Genomic DNA, 15,980 nt, shown 5'->3' with positions numbered 1-15,980 from the left:
TGTGCCCCGGTGGCGCAGTGGTAGGAATGCCACGTTGCAACACCAGGCCCCAAGTTCGAATCCCTCCTGTGGCGCAAGTGGTAGAAGTGCCACTCTGCTATACAGAGGCTCGAATCCCAGAGGTTGGACTCGACGATCTCTAAGGTCCCTTCCAACCTGCACAAGACTATTATCTACTATTATCTATAGTACATTCCAAAGCTTTCAGAAGACATTAAACCTGACCAGTCCAGTAAGCAGTCAAAAATGTTAATGCTACCTGCCATATAATTGAAGTCAAAACGTATTAAACTGTAACTTCATTTGTATGTGGAAGACAAATTCTTCACAAGGCAAGCTGACTGATGATACTGTTATTCATATCTATTTGCATTAATGGCAATAATACAATAATCAATATTAATAGCAAACACTGATAACTCAGTAAGACATACCTGTCCTGGTGATGTGAACCACAAATTCCAATGTTATATTGTTCTTCTAGTTTCTTTGTAAATAAGTTGTAGTGTGCAATCGCCAGATAAATATTCATCTGGGACCTCCAAGGCATCTCTTCAAGACATATTTGATGGAACTGCTTTCGGTTTAAGTAATTACTCACAATTGGTTTCAGCAGTATCACTAAGGTTTTATGAGCTAATTTTTCTAATTCTTCCATATGTTTCCTAAAATAATTTTTTAAAAAACAGTAGCAAAAAAAAAAATGAAACTGGTTTTTCTCAAAGATCTGGAATTCCAAAGCATGATAAAGATACACAGACATATCCCATTACATATCCACAGACCTGTATTTAACTCAGAAGTCGCATTTCTTGCAAAATGATTTTTGCTACAGTCAAGAAAATCAATCTTGCTTTTCATCTTAAGGGTGTTTAACACACACTAAATCCTACATTCTACCAACTTCAGTAAGGTATTTGTTTTAGTACTTAAAAGTAAGTTTAGCTCTATGTCTGCAGTTACTCATAGTTCAATCATTCAAACAGATTATTATACAAAATGCAGTGTGTGCTTCACACAGTCTGCTCAGGAGATGGAGGATCAACTATTTTACTGCAAATTTGGATCATTATTTTATTGCTTTGTTTTAGTAGCTAACCATCCTTAATTTGAAGAAAGCATTCCATTTCAGATGTGGGTGCTTGGATTCAATTTACAGCCACAGAGTTTTTCAGTTGTTGTTTCTCTGCCAGACCAAATAATTCTTCATGACGCAGTATTTTCTCTTTATGAAGATGCATAATGACACTGTAGTGAAATCACAGCTCTTTTTTTTTTTTTTTTCTTTTTGATAAACTATAAACAGATCTCTTTAACTTTCCAAAATATTTTTCTGCCTGTGTTCAGCCTTGTTGTGGGTTTATTATTATTTTTGTTTTTCCTGTATATTAACCAGACAGTCTATATTCATTTACCTTTGTTCTTCTGGAGAATTCATTATGTCTGGATGTTTCTCAAGAAACTGTCTAAGAGTTGGCCCTTTTCTAGTGGGACTCGGGGTTTCTTTTCTTTGCTTCTTTGAAGCTGATGCTTCCTTCTTCTTTTCAGATGGGGACTTCGTACTCTTCGAAAAAAATATTCCATGACAATCTTAAATAAAACTCAAATATTTATTTATACCTATATTATTAATTACTTGAGCTATACAGCAGTTTGGCTTATGCAGTAACACAACAGAACAGTAAATAAATTCTCAAATTGCTTCTCAAAATATGGCAGGAAAAGGAATACTTAATATTCCTGAAGACTCTAGAGTTTTTCTGTAATGGATGTTTCAAATACTGACACTAAGATCCAGACAGGTCTCCCAAATTTTCTTTCGTATGCCATTGTTTTCTATCTCATACATAATGTGTGGGGTTTTTTTACTACTATAAATAGTAAATAGTAAAAAAACTGTAATGCAAAAACACACAGAAGCCTTACCCTCATCCATCTGAGATGCTAGTAGCATTACAGCATCTCTAGAGGGTTAGGAGGGAAAAATCTCTTCTTCAAAAATAATACAAATCCATTAGGATTTGTCCTACATTGGAATAAAAGCAAAAAAATGTATTTTAAAAGAATTCTAAACAAAATGCCATTGAATAGACATTTATTGAATAGACATTAATAGTGAACAACTACTCATAAAATGTACAACATACTGCACCAAAAAGAAAAGCCAGAACTGATCTCCCTTTCTTAATGTGATGGTACCCATGTCTCTTCATATTATTTTTCTAAAATGGGAAGATTAAAGCTTTCATTGATTTTGGAATTCAGTGCTCTGACTGAAATGCCTCACAACAGTTGGTCTTTCAGAGAAATCCAATGTGAACTTTTCTTTCTGTGCAGAGGTTTACTGAGGGATAGTCTGTGTCTCAAATTATAGTAATTATGCATGTCTCCATCTGTACTTTTTATAAAGACAGCTTTTAAACAATATATTTGTACTTGGCATTGCTGCCTAGTTAAGACTAACATGACTTTTCAGAAGTAAAACTCACCTTCTGGGACTCCTTAGCTCCTGCAGAGGACGTCTTGGTGCCCTCAGGCTCACTGGGAGAAACTGATTTTTGTCCTGGCGTTTCACTGATGCCAAGAAGATGGTTGTTCCTCCTGACAAATAATAATGATAAAATTATCATCATCATGTTAAACTCCTTTGATATTTAAAGGGTTATCTCTGGAAGCGCATAAGGCATATGCAATTCATATTTCACTAGAATTTGTGAATTCATCAGCTTTTCTTTCTTCTTATTCAGAGAGAGTGCTCACCATCAAAATTCATTATACAAATATGAATTGATAGGTAATAACTATCTCACTTTCTTAGCATGTAGCTAACAGAAGGCTGATGAGAAATCCAATCCTTCAATTCTTTTGTTTGTTTGTTTGTTTGTTTATTTGTTGTAATAGAAATTTCTGTTCCCTACAACATGTGAGGGCTGCTCTAGAAATAACACCCCATAATGTATTGCTTTGGCCTGCAGTGTCAGAGGTAGGTGGTGGTGGTATAGCAGCAGAGATTGAACCTTCCCACCAAAATTCCATGAAATTTCGTTGCTGTGCAACAGATGGCAGCAGGGAAGCAGTGTGACAGAGTGGTGTCTGATATGGAAGTGTGTATGAAGAAAAGCTGTGCCACTGGATTCATCCATGCAGAAAAAGTGGCACCCACTGATATTCCTTGGCGCTTGCTGAATGTTTATGAAGCAAATACTGGATGTAAACACACGGAAAGTTGTATTGAATGGGAAACATTTTTGCAGAAACGATGCCATCATAGTAGTTGTTAAACACTTTGTCACCTCCACCAGATTGTTATGAGTGTAGAATAGAGCCTCTTGTTCATTGCTGGTGAAAATGCATAGCTAATAGTGGTGGTTATGATGAAAAAGAGTTTTGTAGCCGAGAAATTTTCCTATCAAATAGTATTATTCTGCTCTTTGTATCTATAATCATTTCCATGGACAGAGTGACATACATACAATTCACGTTTGATTATAACTGTGACATGGATGAAACTAAGTAATAATTTAACTATAACAGAGACCTACCTTTTCAAGTCTGTTTGCACATTTTCTGCCCATTCCAGAACACTGTGAAATTGCTCTTCATTCAGGATTTTGTGCAAAACTTGAATAAAGAACTCCAGAAAACGCGATTGTTTTTTGAATTTCATCACTGCAATACAATAATAACACTTTTTTCTTTCTTCTTCTTCTTTTTTTTTTTTTTTTTAAACAAAAAAAAAGCACCACAATATAGCAAGGACAAACAAAATAAAAGCATGCTATTCACACTGACTGATCTCTTCAGTGACAGCCATAATAGTATACAAACACTATAGATTTTTTAAGCTATGTTTTAATTGATTCTAAAAATATGAAAATAAAAAGATGAAAAGGTTTCTAAGAGTTTATTCCAAGCAGTAAAAAGATTGTTTTCTTGGAAACTATATAAAGAAAGCAAGCCTTTACAACTGAAATAGATGCCAGTTACCCTACCTTCTCGATAAGCATTGTTTGATGTCCAACATGAAATTATAGGGTAGAGGAACAAAGGATCTTCCTGTCCTCCAAGCTTTGACACACGAGCTACATGAATAAACAAATAAAATCCATTATGACAAGTAGCGACAGTGTTCAATACAAATTGCACTTGGAATCATAAGTGAAAACTAGCAAAATCCTTCTTTGGCTTTTAAATCTCTCACTGTCTTTCTGAGAGAAATTCAGAACTCATAAGCATTTGCGCTGCTTGGGCACTGAGAGCTTACAGATGTTACTGATGAACTTACAGCTATTACACTCATGAGTAAATGTCTGGAGTTCACCACATGTCTTACAAAGGTCCATATATATCATCTATGGAGGAGATCACTTGTGCAGTAAGGAAATATCCAGACATTACTTTTAAAGATGTACAGCATGAACTTAACACATAAAGCTATAAGTGTGCCAGTCACTAATGTAAAAGTTTCCAAGTTCCGTGGTTGAAAAAAATGAATGCAGCCAGTCCCTGAAAAAAAGTGAGGTTAAAAATGAACTCTGGAACAACCATTTGAGGTAGTGGATCACGAACTGCATCCTCCAGTGGCAACAGTCTATGGCATGCAAATAGTGCGAAATCAAATACATTGGACTAGAATATAAGTAGATTTTTAGTTATTATTTTTAGGTCAAGCCACCACCTATGTTGGTATTACCTCCTGCTTAACAAGTTCAACAAGATAGTATTTCAAACAAGCATTTTAACAAAGTAAAGTGATTCCCAAAAAAATTTTAAATAGGAAAACACATCTGAAATTTCACAATGTAACATTGCAATGTGTGTGAAACATTTTGTTTTCCTCCATTTTCTACCAAAGATGCATATTCAGCCCTTTTTCATTTTTCTTTTAGGCTACCATCAATGGAATAGTAAGTATTGATTCACTTTAAGGATATCCTACAGAAGGCTTTTCCAATATTTCTTCTCAACAGCATGCCGTACAAGCATGCTCTTTTTTTCTAAATCACCTATACATGTTTGTAATGATGGCTCTAAGCTTTGTTATTTGTTATGCATCGTCTCACCAGAAGGTTCTTGTATTGATTGGTATAAAATTATCCTGTTTTAGCAACAGAGCAGACTTCAGCAGTCAAGTGTTTGTCAGTTAATGAAAACTCGTTCTTCTCTAACTGATAAATCCATTAGTTTAACTTTCTATTAAGTAAGAATGGAAGATCATTTTGTCAAACAATCAATGTAATTTTCAATTAACTTACAGAATTCATTCATCCTGTGACTTGTCCTACAGGAATGAAGACATCAGTGTCAGTAGCAAAAACAGAAGGGTCAGCACACAAAGGAACAGTTTTGCATCATGGTTTTTACCCTGTTTGTTACAGAGTGCTTTCTCTTCTAGGACTTAAGCATGCATACACAGAGAAGGTGGATGACAAAGTGCACCCACCTGGTTGTGTCAGTTTTAGGAGATTTGATTCAAGAGCATTTAGATTTTCTGTTGCTTTTTCCATTGCAGCTAATTGGGACATCTTTGAAGAAATTTTCTGAAATATTGAATAACGAATAGCTTTTAAGAAAATTAGCTTCAACCTAACTAAAAAGAGCACATCGACAGTGGAACTTGGATTCAATTCCAAATCTTCTAATTCTTTATCTGGTGATTTAACAACTATTGTCCACTTTTTCAATTGAGTTAAAATTGAGGTTCATACCATTTTTAGTATGACTCCGAAATCTTGGCCATGATTTATTCTTAACTGTTTCCCAAAGTAGTCACTGGATGTGCTCTGCCACAGAAAAATTTTGCAAACTCTCACATGCTACCAGCTACTACAACAATGTACTTAGACAGATTTTTGACAAGATATGTTGCTTTCCAGAAAAATAATACTCTTCCGAAGATTATTTACTTTCTAGAGATATGAAAATCTTCCTCAAGAAAAAAAGATCTTATTTTCATTTTAATGAAAATATAATTTTTAGTTGGCTCTATCTATTTCAAGGTATTATAATATTCCTTTGAACTTGGATAGATTTCTCTTCTCTTTTCCTTTTTTTTCTTTTTTTTTTTTTTTTTTGTGTGTGTGTGTGTGTGTGTTTTAATATTAATTTGAGTGCAACCAGCAGAAATTCAGCAATAAATACTGGAGAAAAATTGTCCTGGATGGATCATACCAGTGTCCTAGAATATATTTTTTCCAGAAATCCACCCCTGTAAACTGATTGACTTGCTGCTCCTCTCCTCAGCTTACCTCTTTTCATGCTTTTAGTGCTTCTTTTCCTCCTGCTTCATTATTCCTACTTTCTTATATCTTTTTCAAATCTCCTTTACTAGTAAAATCTATCAGGGAACTATACAGAATAAGCACTTTATCCTAAGTTGTAGGAAACCTTGCAACCTACTCCATCTCTTCATAATTGATGTATAGAGGTCTTTGAGGTTGAAATTTTTTCCTTCATTTAGATTTTATTTTTATTCTACACATTCCCAAGTTACTATTCTAATAGATTCAGTCTCAAGTAGCTGCTACACAAAATGAGAAGCTGTTTCTACACTGTTCGTGACACTTTTGATTTTCCTGTCCTATGGATTTTTTTCCTGCCCAGAAAAGCATTTCTTTTTCAGCAGAAACACTATATTCAGATCAGTTCAGGATGCTGGTACTATGGGTCATATGGCTCTGAACAGTATTATTGCTAATTCCTCTCCAGCTTAACTAAACTAGACCCTGTACCTACTGTAGTCTACAACTGGTCCTTACAGATGGCTAAGCTTCTCAGCTGTCTGTATTCTTGGGAACTCATACTCTACATCTAAACTCCTATTCCACACAATATAAACAGAAAGTTAATACATATGGTCTTTAAAATAAAAGAATAGCATGTTGAGATAGAAGAAAAAGAAAAAAATGAATATCAGAGTAGTTACCTTAATTTTGCGTGCTTCTTCAGTTTCTTTAGCTCCTGGTTGGCCAGGTGTGGTTGTTTGTGAGGAACCCAACAATTTTTTCCCATAGTTAACAATAACTACTGCTAGTTCATATTCTTTCCATGAACGTAGAACCTAGTAAGGAATCATCAGTTACATTTTTCTGTTTTGCATAACACATGTTTAATTATTATCTACATACAGCTGACAAAACATATGAATATTACAAATAGACATCAACTATACTTAGGTTTGTATATGTATACTATTTGTATATTACAAATAGACATCAACTAATACTTAGGTTTCCTTTAAGAAAACAATGGAACTATAGACCTGTAAAATACTTGGAATTACAGATAATCTGTCTATGTGTTCTGCTTACCCATAGACTGTACTTCAAAGAATAAAAATACTCAGCTAGAAGTACCTATAGCAGTGCTTGACATTCTCCCTGTTCTCAGGCAGTACTGCTATCAAAGAATATAAAAGGTAACCACATTATCCTCATTTACCACTCTGGTATCAAGTGCACACTTGAAAAACTCAACCATGCTGGTAAAACTTATGTAATAAAATAGAATGGTGAAATTTATTTTGAAAAATATGAAGTTTGTAACTGAACATTACAGGTTATGTTATTTAGGTGTTTTCATCTCCCTCAGAGTTTTAAAGGTCAAGTAATTTTACTATATGCACTGTAATTTCAAATTAAGATGTTTGGCTTTGGAATAAAAAATAACTGTACACAGCCTGAATGAAACAACAGAAAACTATAAAATGGATTAATTAGAAACTTTTGTGATTAATTTGTTCTGTTTGCTGTTCTGCATGATATTCTTTCTCTGTGATGTCTCTAAGGAAAAACATCTGTAGTACCAGCAGACAATCATTTAACTTGGGAATCCAACAACAAACAAGCACTATGTTAAGATTTCAAGAAAAAAAAAGATCTGATATTGAAGGAATCAAGGTAGCTGGTCTTGTAAAATATGTTGACCCTCATAGGAAAAAAAAAAAAAGAAAAAAAGAAGCAAGAATTTGGGGGGACTTATAATAGATGATGTATAAAAAAGTCACAAGGAAACATCTACAGGTCATATTATTATTTCAGCTGTCTTACAGATGGGATTTACTTAAGAATATAATATTGTACTTGTTGAGAACAAATTTTACAGTAAGAGACTTAGCAGAAGCATCTTCTCTGGTATAACACTTACCAGTCATGGAATACTGTCTTCACTAAATCAGGACATTTAAATAATATATATTTTTTCAACATATTAACTAAAACCTAGACAGAACACTATAGATATAAAGAAACAAGAGACAGTGGAGCTTTGAAAATCCTGAAAAGTTGCTTAAAGCAGTGAGAGATATTGGATGCCTTGTGGGTCAGACTTTTTTTGATCCTGAAACCAGCTTTGCCTTGCTCATGGTGAAATTACTTGAGTCACTTCAGCTTTATCTACTTGATATTTTGAATTGGCATTCAGGATTAAAGACATGAAAGAGAATCAGTGACACTAGACATGTCATATCCACTCTCAAACAGAAAATAATGAGTTCATCAGTTAGTTCAACTCCCAATATATCTAGATAAGGAATGTTCCTGCATGAAAGTTATTGCAAACTGAGATACAAGGAGATTCAAACTATGTTTAAAAACACGCTTCCTCAAGCAAGTGCTTCCTCAGATTTCAGCCATCTGCTGTGAATGTCTCACTGATAAACTCAAAATCATCTTAACATCAAGCACACTATTTTTTTTTTTTTAATTTGGGCTCACTTTTTGCAACATCATGTCCTCTGGTAAGCTCCTAAATGCTGACAAGTCAGGTGTCCTACAATGCACAACCTTTTAGTACTAAGTTTGGAGATGAGTGTATAAATATTTCATAGTAATAGTTTCTTTAGCGATGATGTCACAACAGTGACTTAGGTACAACAGAATTATGTTTCCTAATGCCACAAATCTGTACTTCCAATACTGTGACACTGAGTGGACAGCTCTGAGGTTACAGACAATCCCCTCTCAAAGCTCTCTCCCCATGGCTGTAGGAGCTTCCTTTCAGCTCAGGCCTGAGAGTACATTCCCTGCCTGAGCTACACTATTGGTGCCCCAATCTCTAGCAAAAAATCTCTAGCAAAAGTCATGCTTATCTTGGCCATGAATCCACTAATCTGGACAGCTGAACCATGGCCTAACTCCTCAACTCGACCTCAGATTACTCCCATCATGGCAGACCCACGTGCTGGGCTGTACCTGACCCAACTACCTTCATGAGATGTGATCCTGACCTGTAGACTTCTCAACTTGACCTGCCTGCCACCACAAGCTTTCCCAAAAACCTGTACCCCAGGCTGAACCTGACCACCACCTCTGTTCTGCCCTTCTCCTTGACTGGGGCAGTGGGCTTGGCTGGCAAGGAGCTGCCCTGCTGGCTATGGTACTGTTTTCAGCTCCTAGCTTCTCAGCCCAATCTGTGCCCTGACACTGCTATCACAACCATGTAGCAATTAATTAACATCAAGAAAATCGTATTGATTTTAGGACTTCATACATTCTTTACAAATCTGATCTTTCACGGTGAGTACAGAGATCTCGCTCTAATAATGACTCATGTGACGGATCCCAAAAGCAGGGGAATCCTTCAAAGCAGCAGCCACAGCTCTGCTTCAGCATGAACTTGTTGCTGAGATGCACTCAGAGACAAAGGAAATCTAGCTTGCTCAAGGTCATATGTTTACTTTTACATGGCAGGTACTTTGACTCTAACATGTGATTAAAATATCCTACAAGTACCATGTTTCTCCTAATCTTACAAAATGTACTATCTGAATCATAAATGCCATCTACAGATATATATATTATATTTAAAAATTACCATGTATATGTTGCCATCAACACATGGAAAAAAATAGCATAAAGTAATATCTAATTAGGAAATAAGACATGTATGTTAACCAAATTAAAACTAAAACTGTGACCTCTTTTCAGAAATATTTTTTTTAATTTATATGTTTATGTTTCTTACTGAAAATAATTGACCTTAAATGTAAACTCACATGAACACACATAATACAGATTTCATGTCAAGGACTAATAATTACTTTTTATTTTGTGAAGAAATAACATTATTTTACTTAAAATTTTAAATGTCATTATTATATAAAATGCACTAATATGAAGGTGAAAATAAATATTTCCATACCATTTAATAGTGTCCATTCTCTAAGACATCACACTGAAATATCTGAAGATATCACAGCTTTTTTTTCTTTTTCCTGTATGGGAGGAGCTGTATCTTAAACAAAGTTAGAAATGCAATAATTTGTACCGTACCTTTGCTGTATAAAATGAAGTACAAGCTATCATATGCTGAATACTCTCATAACATCCTTCCTGTCTCCTTTGCAAAGTAGCATTTGGAATTTCTTGAAGAACAGCCAAGCACTTAATGAGAATCTGTAAATACAAGGGTTAAAAAATAGTTTTGAAGTTCTGTAACACAATTTCAAGTTTGTACCTCTGTTCAGTGTATTGCATTTGATGGTGAACTTTAAAAATACTTTAAGATCTAGCAGCTATGATGAAATGCTTGCTCTACAAAAACTAATAATAAAATTTCCATTGAATTTAATAGTGTCAAAATTCCATCCACAGCCCTTTGATATAAATGACAAGTTCACACAATATCTTAGATATTAAATTATAGATACATGATGGATATTTTTGCTGATTTAATTAACATGAAATCAAAGAATGTTTAATTCAGTGAGATGACATACTCCTAGTAGAGGACTGCTTAAAAATACATTGAGCTGATCAGAATTTTAAAAGAAAGAAAAATCTTTTCAGTATGTTCTAAAAATAAAAGACCATAAAAATGTTGCAAGTTCCTTCTGTATCCATGCCGAATCTCAAAAAACAAGCCTTGTGCTTTAGAAATGACAGAGAAGCATTCAGGTACTCTGCTTTCAAGGAGAGGATATTTGCTTCTGGAAAGGGACACTTGCTTGAAAACCATGGGCTGTATTATCAAAATGTTGAACAGCCTTGTTTTCTGGAGGACAAAATCGTAAATAAACCAAACATTAAAAAAAGAGAGAGAGAGAGAGAGAAAATGCTGCTTTTCTTTCCTCAAAATTGCTATTTGCAAATGGCATACAAGTAGAAGCTGTAGCAAATTATAGTTTAAAAATACCAATGAATGGTCCTAAAGAAATTATCAATATTTGGCATTTATTTAAGCATATCAGAGCAGAACCTATGCAGCTCACACTGAACATGTGCACTAAGAACACATAAAACCAGTAAAGGCTTCTCTTTCCACAGCTTCTCTAAAAGTAGAAGCTTGGATACTTGGCTGTCTTACCATAAACTCCATTTTAAGGTAAGACTGAATCTCTATGTAAGTTTAGATTAAATCACAGGAATTGGGTGCAAGAAGGTCTTAAATGCTCTCACCTGAACTACTGGAACTGCAGAAATCTTGTGATAAATAAGTGGAGCAAGGAGACCATAGCATTGTACGACTGACTGCAGTGCATAACTTGCATCATTCAAGAAACTACTAAGTTCAATTGCCACAGACATTCTTTCACATTGTGCTAATCTACTGACCTGTGGGTGAAAATAAATAAATAAATAAATAAATAGTGATTTAAATATAAATACCACTGATTATAATCATTTCAGAGAGTGAAAGAAGACAGATGTTAGACTAGATGTTAGGAGGAAATTCTTTACTGTAAGGGTGGTGAGACAGTGGGACAGGTTGCCCAGCAAAGTTGTGGATGCCCCATCCCTGGAAGCATTAAAGGCCAGGCTGGATGGGGCTCTGAGCAAACTGGTCTTGTGGAAAGTGTCCCTGGCTATAGCAGGGGGGTTGGAACTAGAGATCTTAATGGTCCCTTCCAACCAAAACCATTCTGTGATTCTATGATTATTGCAATTTAAAAAGCAGTGTAAGCAGCAAGGAAGATTAAGGTTTAAAGATTATACAATTGTAGAATTACTAAGGTTGGAAAAGTCCTCAAAGACCATCTAGTTCAATTGCCCACCTACCACCAATATCGTCCACTAAATCATGTCCCTAAGTACTACACCTCCCCTTAAACACTTCCAGAGATGGTGACTCCACCACCTCCATGGGCAACCTGTTCCAATGCATCACCACTCTTAGAAAGAAGAAATTTCAGCCCAAACCTCTCCTGGTGCAACTTGAGGCCATTCCCTCTTGCCCTGTCACCGTTACCTGGGAGAAGAGGCTGACCTCCACCAATGAATTTTCAGTTAAAAGTATATAAACAAAAGCAGCCGTATTCGTGATTCTGAAAGAAACTGCTTGTCTTGAATCAATTTTGCCCTCTGAGTTTATCTATGTAGTATATAATGCCTTGAAAGCTACCTTCATAATAGTCAGAGTGGAAATTTCACATGCTAAGATCTCTGAGTAGGTAAGTGAAAGATAACAATACCTATCTGCTATGGTTGTTGCACATGTGAACAGATACATTAAAGCTATAGTGTAACTGCATACTCACATGTATAAGAGGTACACACTTAGCAAAGAAAGAGTGGAATAGTAATAGAATAATACAGAATAATAAAAAAATAGAAACTAAGCATGCCATTGTAATATAAAAGAGCCTGAAATAAGCAAAAAGTAGGTTAGTATTCTGCGAATTAAGACTAACAGTGTATTGTGTTATTTGGGAATGATGAAATCATACTGATCAAAAATGAAAGAAAAAAAAACCCAGTATATTATTTTATGCTGCACGTACTTGTTCCTTATAAAGTATCTCATTGCAACAAATGGAATCACAGAAGAGTGTTCCTTCCATGATATTAATGTCACATATAACAAATATATTCCTCAGAAAGAGATACAAGGTGATAGGAGAAGTCTGACATATAACCTCGAAACGTAACCTACAAAACAAAAAGGCAAAAGAATGGTAGAAGCAAGATAGCAATGCGCTGAAATTACATTACACAAAAATGCAATCTTTAATAGTAGAAAGATAGGCAAAATGGATTGCTGTAGCTGCTGCTGGAAATGAGACTTACACAAAAAACTGAAAAAAAAAATTGCTTCATACTTCTATCTTAAAAACAAATAAAAGGAATAAAGTTCCTTTTCAAATTGTCCTCATTCTACTATACTAAAGTATCTTTTCCTTAGTAGGTTCATCTGATACAGTGAAGCTTAGTTTGAATTTCCTTTGGAAACTTGGGACACCACAGCTCACTTACCATGTTATCTTCTGTACTGACAACGATGGGTGAAGTTGTAAAGAACCCTTCTGATATTAATAACAGACTCCTTTTCATCACTGAGGCCTGTATCACAAGTCTCAAAATGCTATTTTTTTCCTTCTGCCTTTTAATTTTTTTTTCTTTTGGACTATTTTCTTCTTCCCTAGGAGGAGGAGTGTATTTGTCCTTCTTATTTTGGGGCTTTTTTTTCCTCTTTGTTGCTGTTGTTCTGTTACTTATTACAGCAACAATTCTATCATTTTTAAGTATAAGATTCAGATTTCTACTTCTCCTTGACCGCGCTTCCTAAAAGAGACTGGAACTCAAAAAGGGATAACAAATAGACACATTCCCATACTTGACATTGACAAGACATCAACAGAATTTCTGTCTGGAAACAGGAGTCTTCCTTTCCTTCCAGCTCCCTCTACTGTCTTCTTATGCTCTCTGTGCTGTCAAGCTAGTCCAGTTAATTTCCTACCTACCAAGGAGTAAAACTGAAACTATCTCGTTTCAGGTCCCATAATGTAACTTTGAGACTCTCTCCTGCTGTAAAAATCATAAATAATAATATAATATGTCCTAACTTAAATATCAGAAAAGCAAAATTCCTGACCTTTTTTTTTTCCATTTAAATTTGCTCCTTGTTTGAACTGAGTTTAATTTAAATGTTACTTCTGTAACAGTATGTGCTTAAAAGTAAAAAATAAAATAAAATAAAATAAAATAAAATAAAATAAAATAAAATAAAATGGAGAAAGTGATTAGTAAAAAAATAAGTAATGAAAAACAAGAATAAAAAAGTCATAGTCACCAGACGGCATTCCTGCATCATTCCCAGACCATGGACAGATTTAAGGCATAGATACAGCCATGACATAGGATATCTAGTGATTAACAGTCTGAGACAAACAGTCCATGGGCTGTCTGTAAACCCTCAATGGCATGTAACATTGAGACTTTCATGTCAAAATGTATGGCAGGTATCAGACACACTGATGGCATCGATGAACACAGAAGATATATACCAGAAATATGGTTGAACCCCACATAACTAGTACACATAGATGCATTACCTGTAATACTACTTAAGCACATACAAACGTACACTATCAGCTCACATTCAAACAGCAGAGAAAACTGTGGGCTCTTATGCAAGTTTAACAAAACAATACAGAAAAACTCTCCGTATTTATTACATGTCTCACAACAGCTGATTATTGGTTATTCTGTCTACAAGGTAGAAGTGAAAGTATTAGGACCCAACTGCTACAAAATTGCCCTAATATCTATTTCTTGAAACTAAGATCAATGTTTCACAGGACTGTTAAAAACATATGCAGCAAGGATGCTTTCTGTTATGATACTTTCAGAACTAAGGCAGTCTGCTAAAACTGAAACTCAGAAGCTGCAAGACTACTTATCTCCTACAGCAGGCTGCCAAAGCTCTCCTAATGAAAGAATTAGTCTTAGAAGAATTCAACACAAGCAAAGAGGATTATTTGCAATCAGATACGTTGATGTTAATTTATTATTAAATTACAAGCAGCTGACCAACATTATAAAGAATTACTTTTTACTACTGTATTTCATATCTACCATTTCATACAAGTCTCTTTTTTCTAACCAGAAATTAATTAAGTTTTGATTTGTTTTTACATTTTTATCTAAAGGATTGCAGTGAGTTTAACCACAGTATTTCCAGCCCGGCTTTGCTATCACAACAAATCCATGTTATGGCTAAACATTTGAAATATACATATTTTACAGAATAGTTTTGTGCTTTTCTTTTTTTTTTTTTTTTTTTTTTTTTTTTTTAATGTCTCTTCTAAAGTACAGAGGTATATTTAAAAAAATATTAGAACGTTTATATAATCAGCTCAAAATAAAATTAGCAACCATTTACCCATTCTGGGTGGTGTTCCAAGAAAATTATGAATCATTTCTGAGCACTACTGCTTCCTTTATTGGAACTGAAATCAAGAACCCAGTTAATATTACATACTTCACATAGAATAATTCACTTTGTGGTATGAATGGCCACTTTATAAATATTTCCCAATTATCTAGAGTAATAAAACAACCGCTATAAAGACTTAGGTGTGTAAATGCTACCATTTCCATAAATAACAAAAACCCTCCTCTAATTACACAACACTGTATCTTTACAGCACATTTCACACCTTTTTTGTAGAATGTTTTTCATATGAGAAGGCTGAACAGAATTTCACACCCTGGTACACTTCAAAATAAAAATATGCACATCTATAATTAACTATTATTTTAATTTTGATTTCACCAGTTACCTCTTTTCAGATATAGTCAAAGTACTTCTTGCAGAAATAACAGCTGCATTGGTGGGCAGTGCAGAAGAATTTGAAACAAAATAATCCCACATCGGTGAAAATGCTCCTTTGGCTAACATGTAGTTGCCAGTCTGATAGGCTGCCTGTCAGAAAACACATATATTTATGCAACTTTTTACAGAAATATATATATATACACATTAGATTTCCTTTTATATACTAACTGCTAATTAAAACTAATTGACTGAGTTTCTGTGGTCTTCAGATAAGCAAATATGATTACAGGAAAAAGAAAGGTTTTAAAACTCTCTTCCTTCAACATTTGAGCTTACAATAGCTGTAAGAATATTCTGATGTATTTGAAAAAAAATAAATGTAGTAGCCATCTGATTATGCTAATAATAGTTTCTCTTCAGAAGTAGCATCAGGTAAGGCAAAAAAGTTTCTTGGCTGTTAACCAAGGATTTAATATTCCTTTGTG

At 34.6% G+C, this 15,980-nt stretch overlaps 1 protein-coding gene across 1 annotated transcript in view; it reads right to left on the bottom strand.

Annotated features, from left to right (window-relative positions):
- The window catches only part of CFAP54 (cilia and flagella associated protein 54), a 100,011-nt gene that overhangs the window by 45,580 nt on the left and 38,451 nt on the right, over positions 1 to 15,980 (bottom strand). The window contains 11 exon segments of the mRNA XM_015858704.2: positions 435 to 665; positions 1,416 to 1,564; positions 2,490 to 2,601; positions 3,543 to 3,669; positions 3,993 to 4,082; positions 5,444 to 5,540; positions 6,926 to 7,060; positions 10,272 to 10,394; positions 11,397 to 11,552; positions 12,719 to 12,866; positions 15,500 to 15,642. Coding sequence (XP_015714190.2) covers positions 435 to 665; positions 1,416 to 1,564; positions 2,490 to 2,601; positions 3,543 to 3,669; positions 3,993 to 4,082; positions 5,444 to 5,540; positions 6,926 to 7,060; positions 10,272 to 10,394; positions 11,397 to 11,552; positions 12,719 to 12,866; positions 15,500 to 15,642 — 1,511 coding nt within the window.

Source organism: Coturnix japonica, chromosome 1 (genome assembly GCF_001577835.2).
Source record: "Coturnix japonica isolate 7356 chromosome 1, Coturnix japonica 2.1, whole genome shotgun sequence".
NCBI classification, from domain to species: domain Eukaryota; kingdom Metazoa; phylum Chordata; class Aves; order Galliformes; family Phasianidae; genus Coturnix; species Coturnix japonica.
The sequence above is the reverse complement of the archived record's forward strand: the minus strand, read 5'-3'. Positions and strand labels throughout refer to the sequence as shown.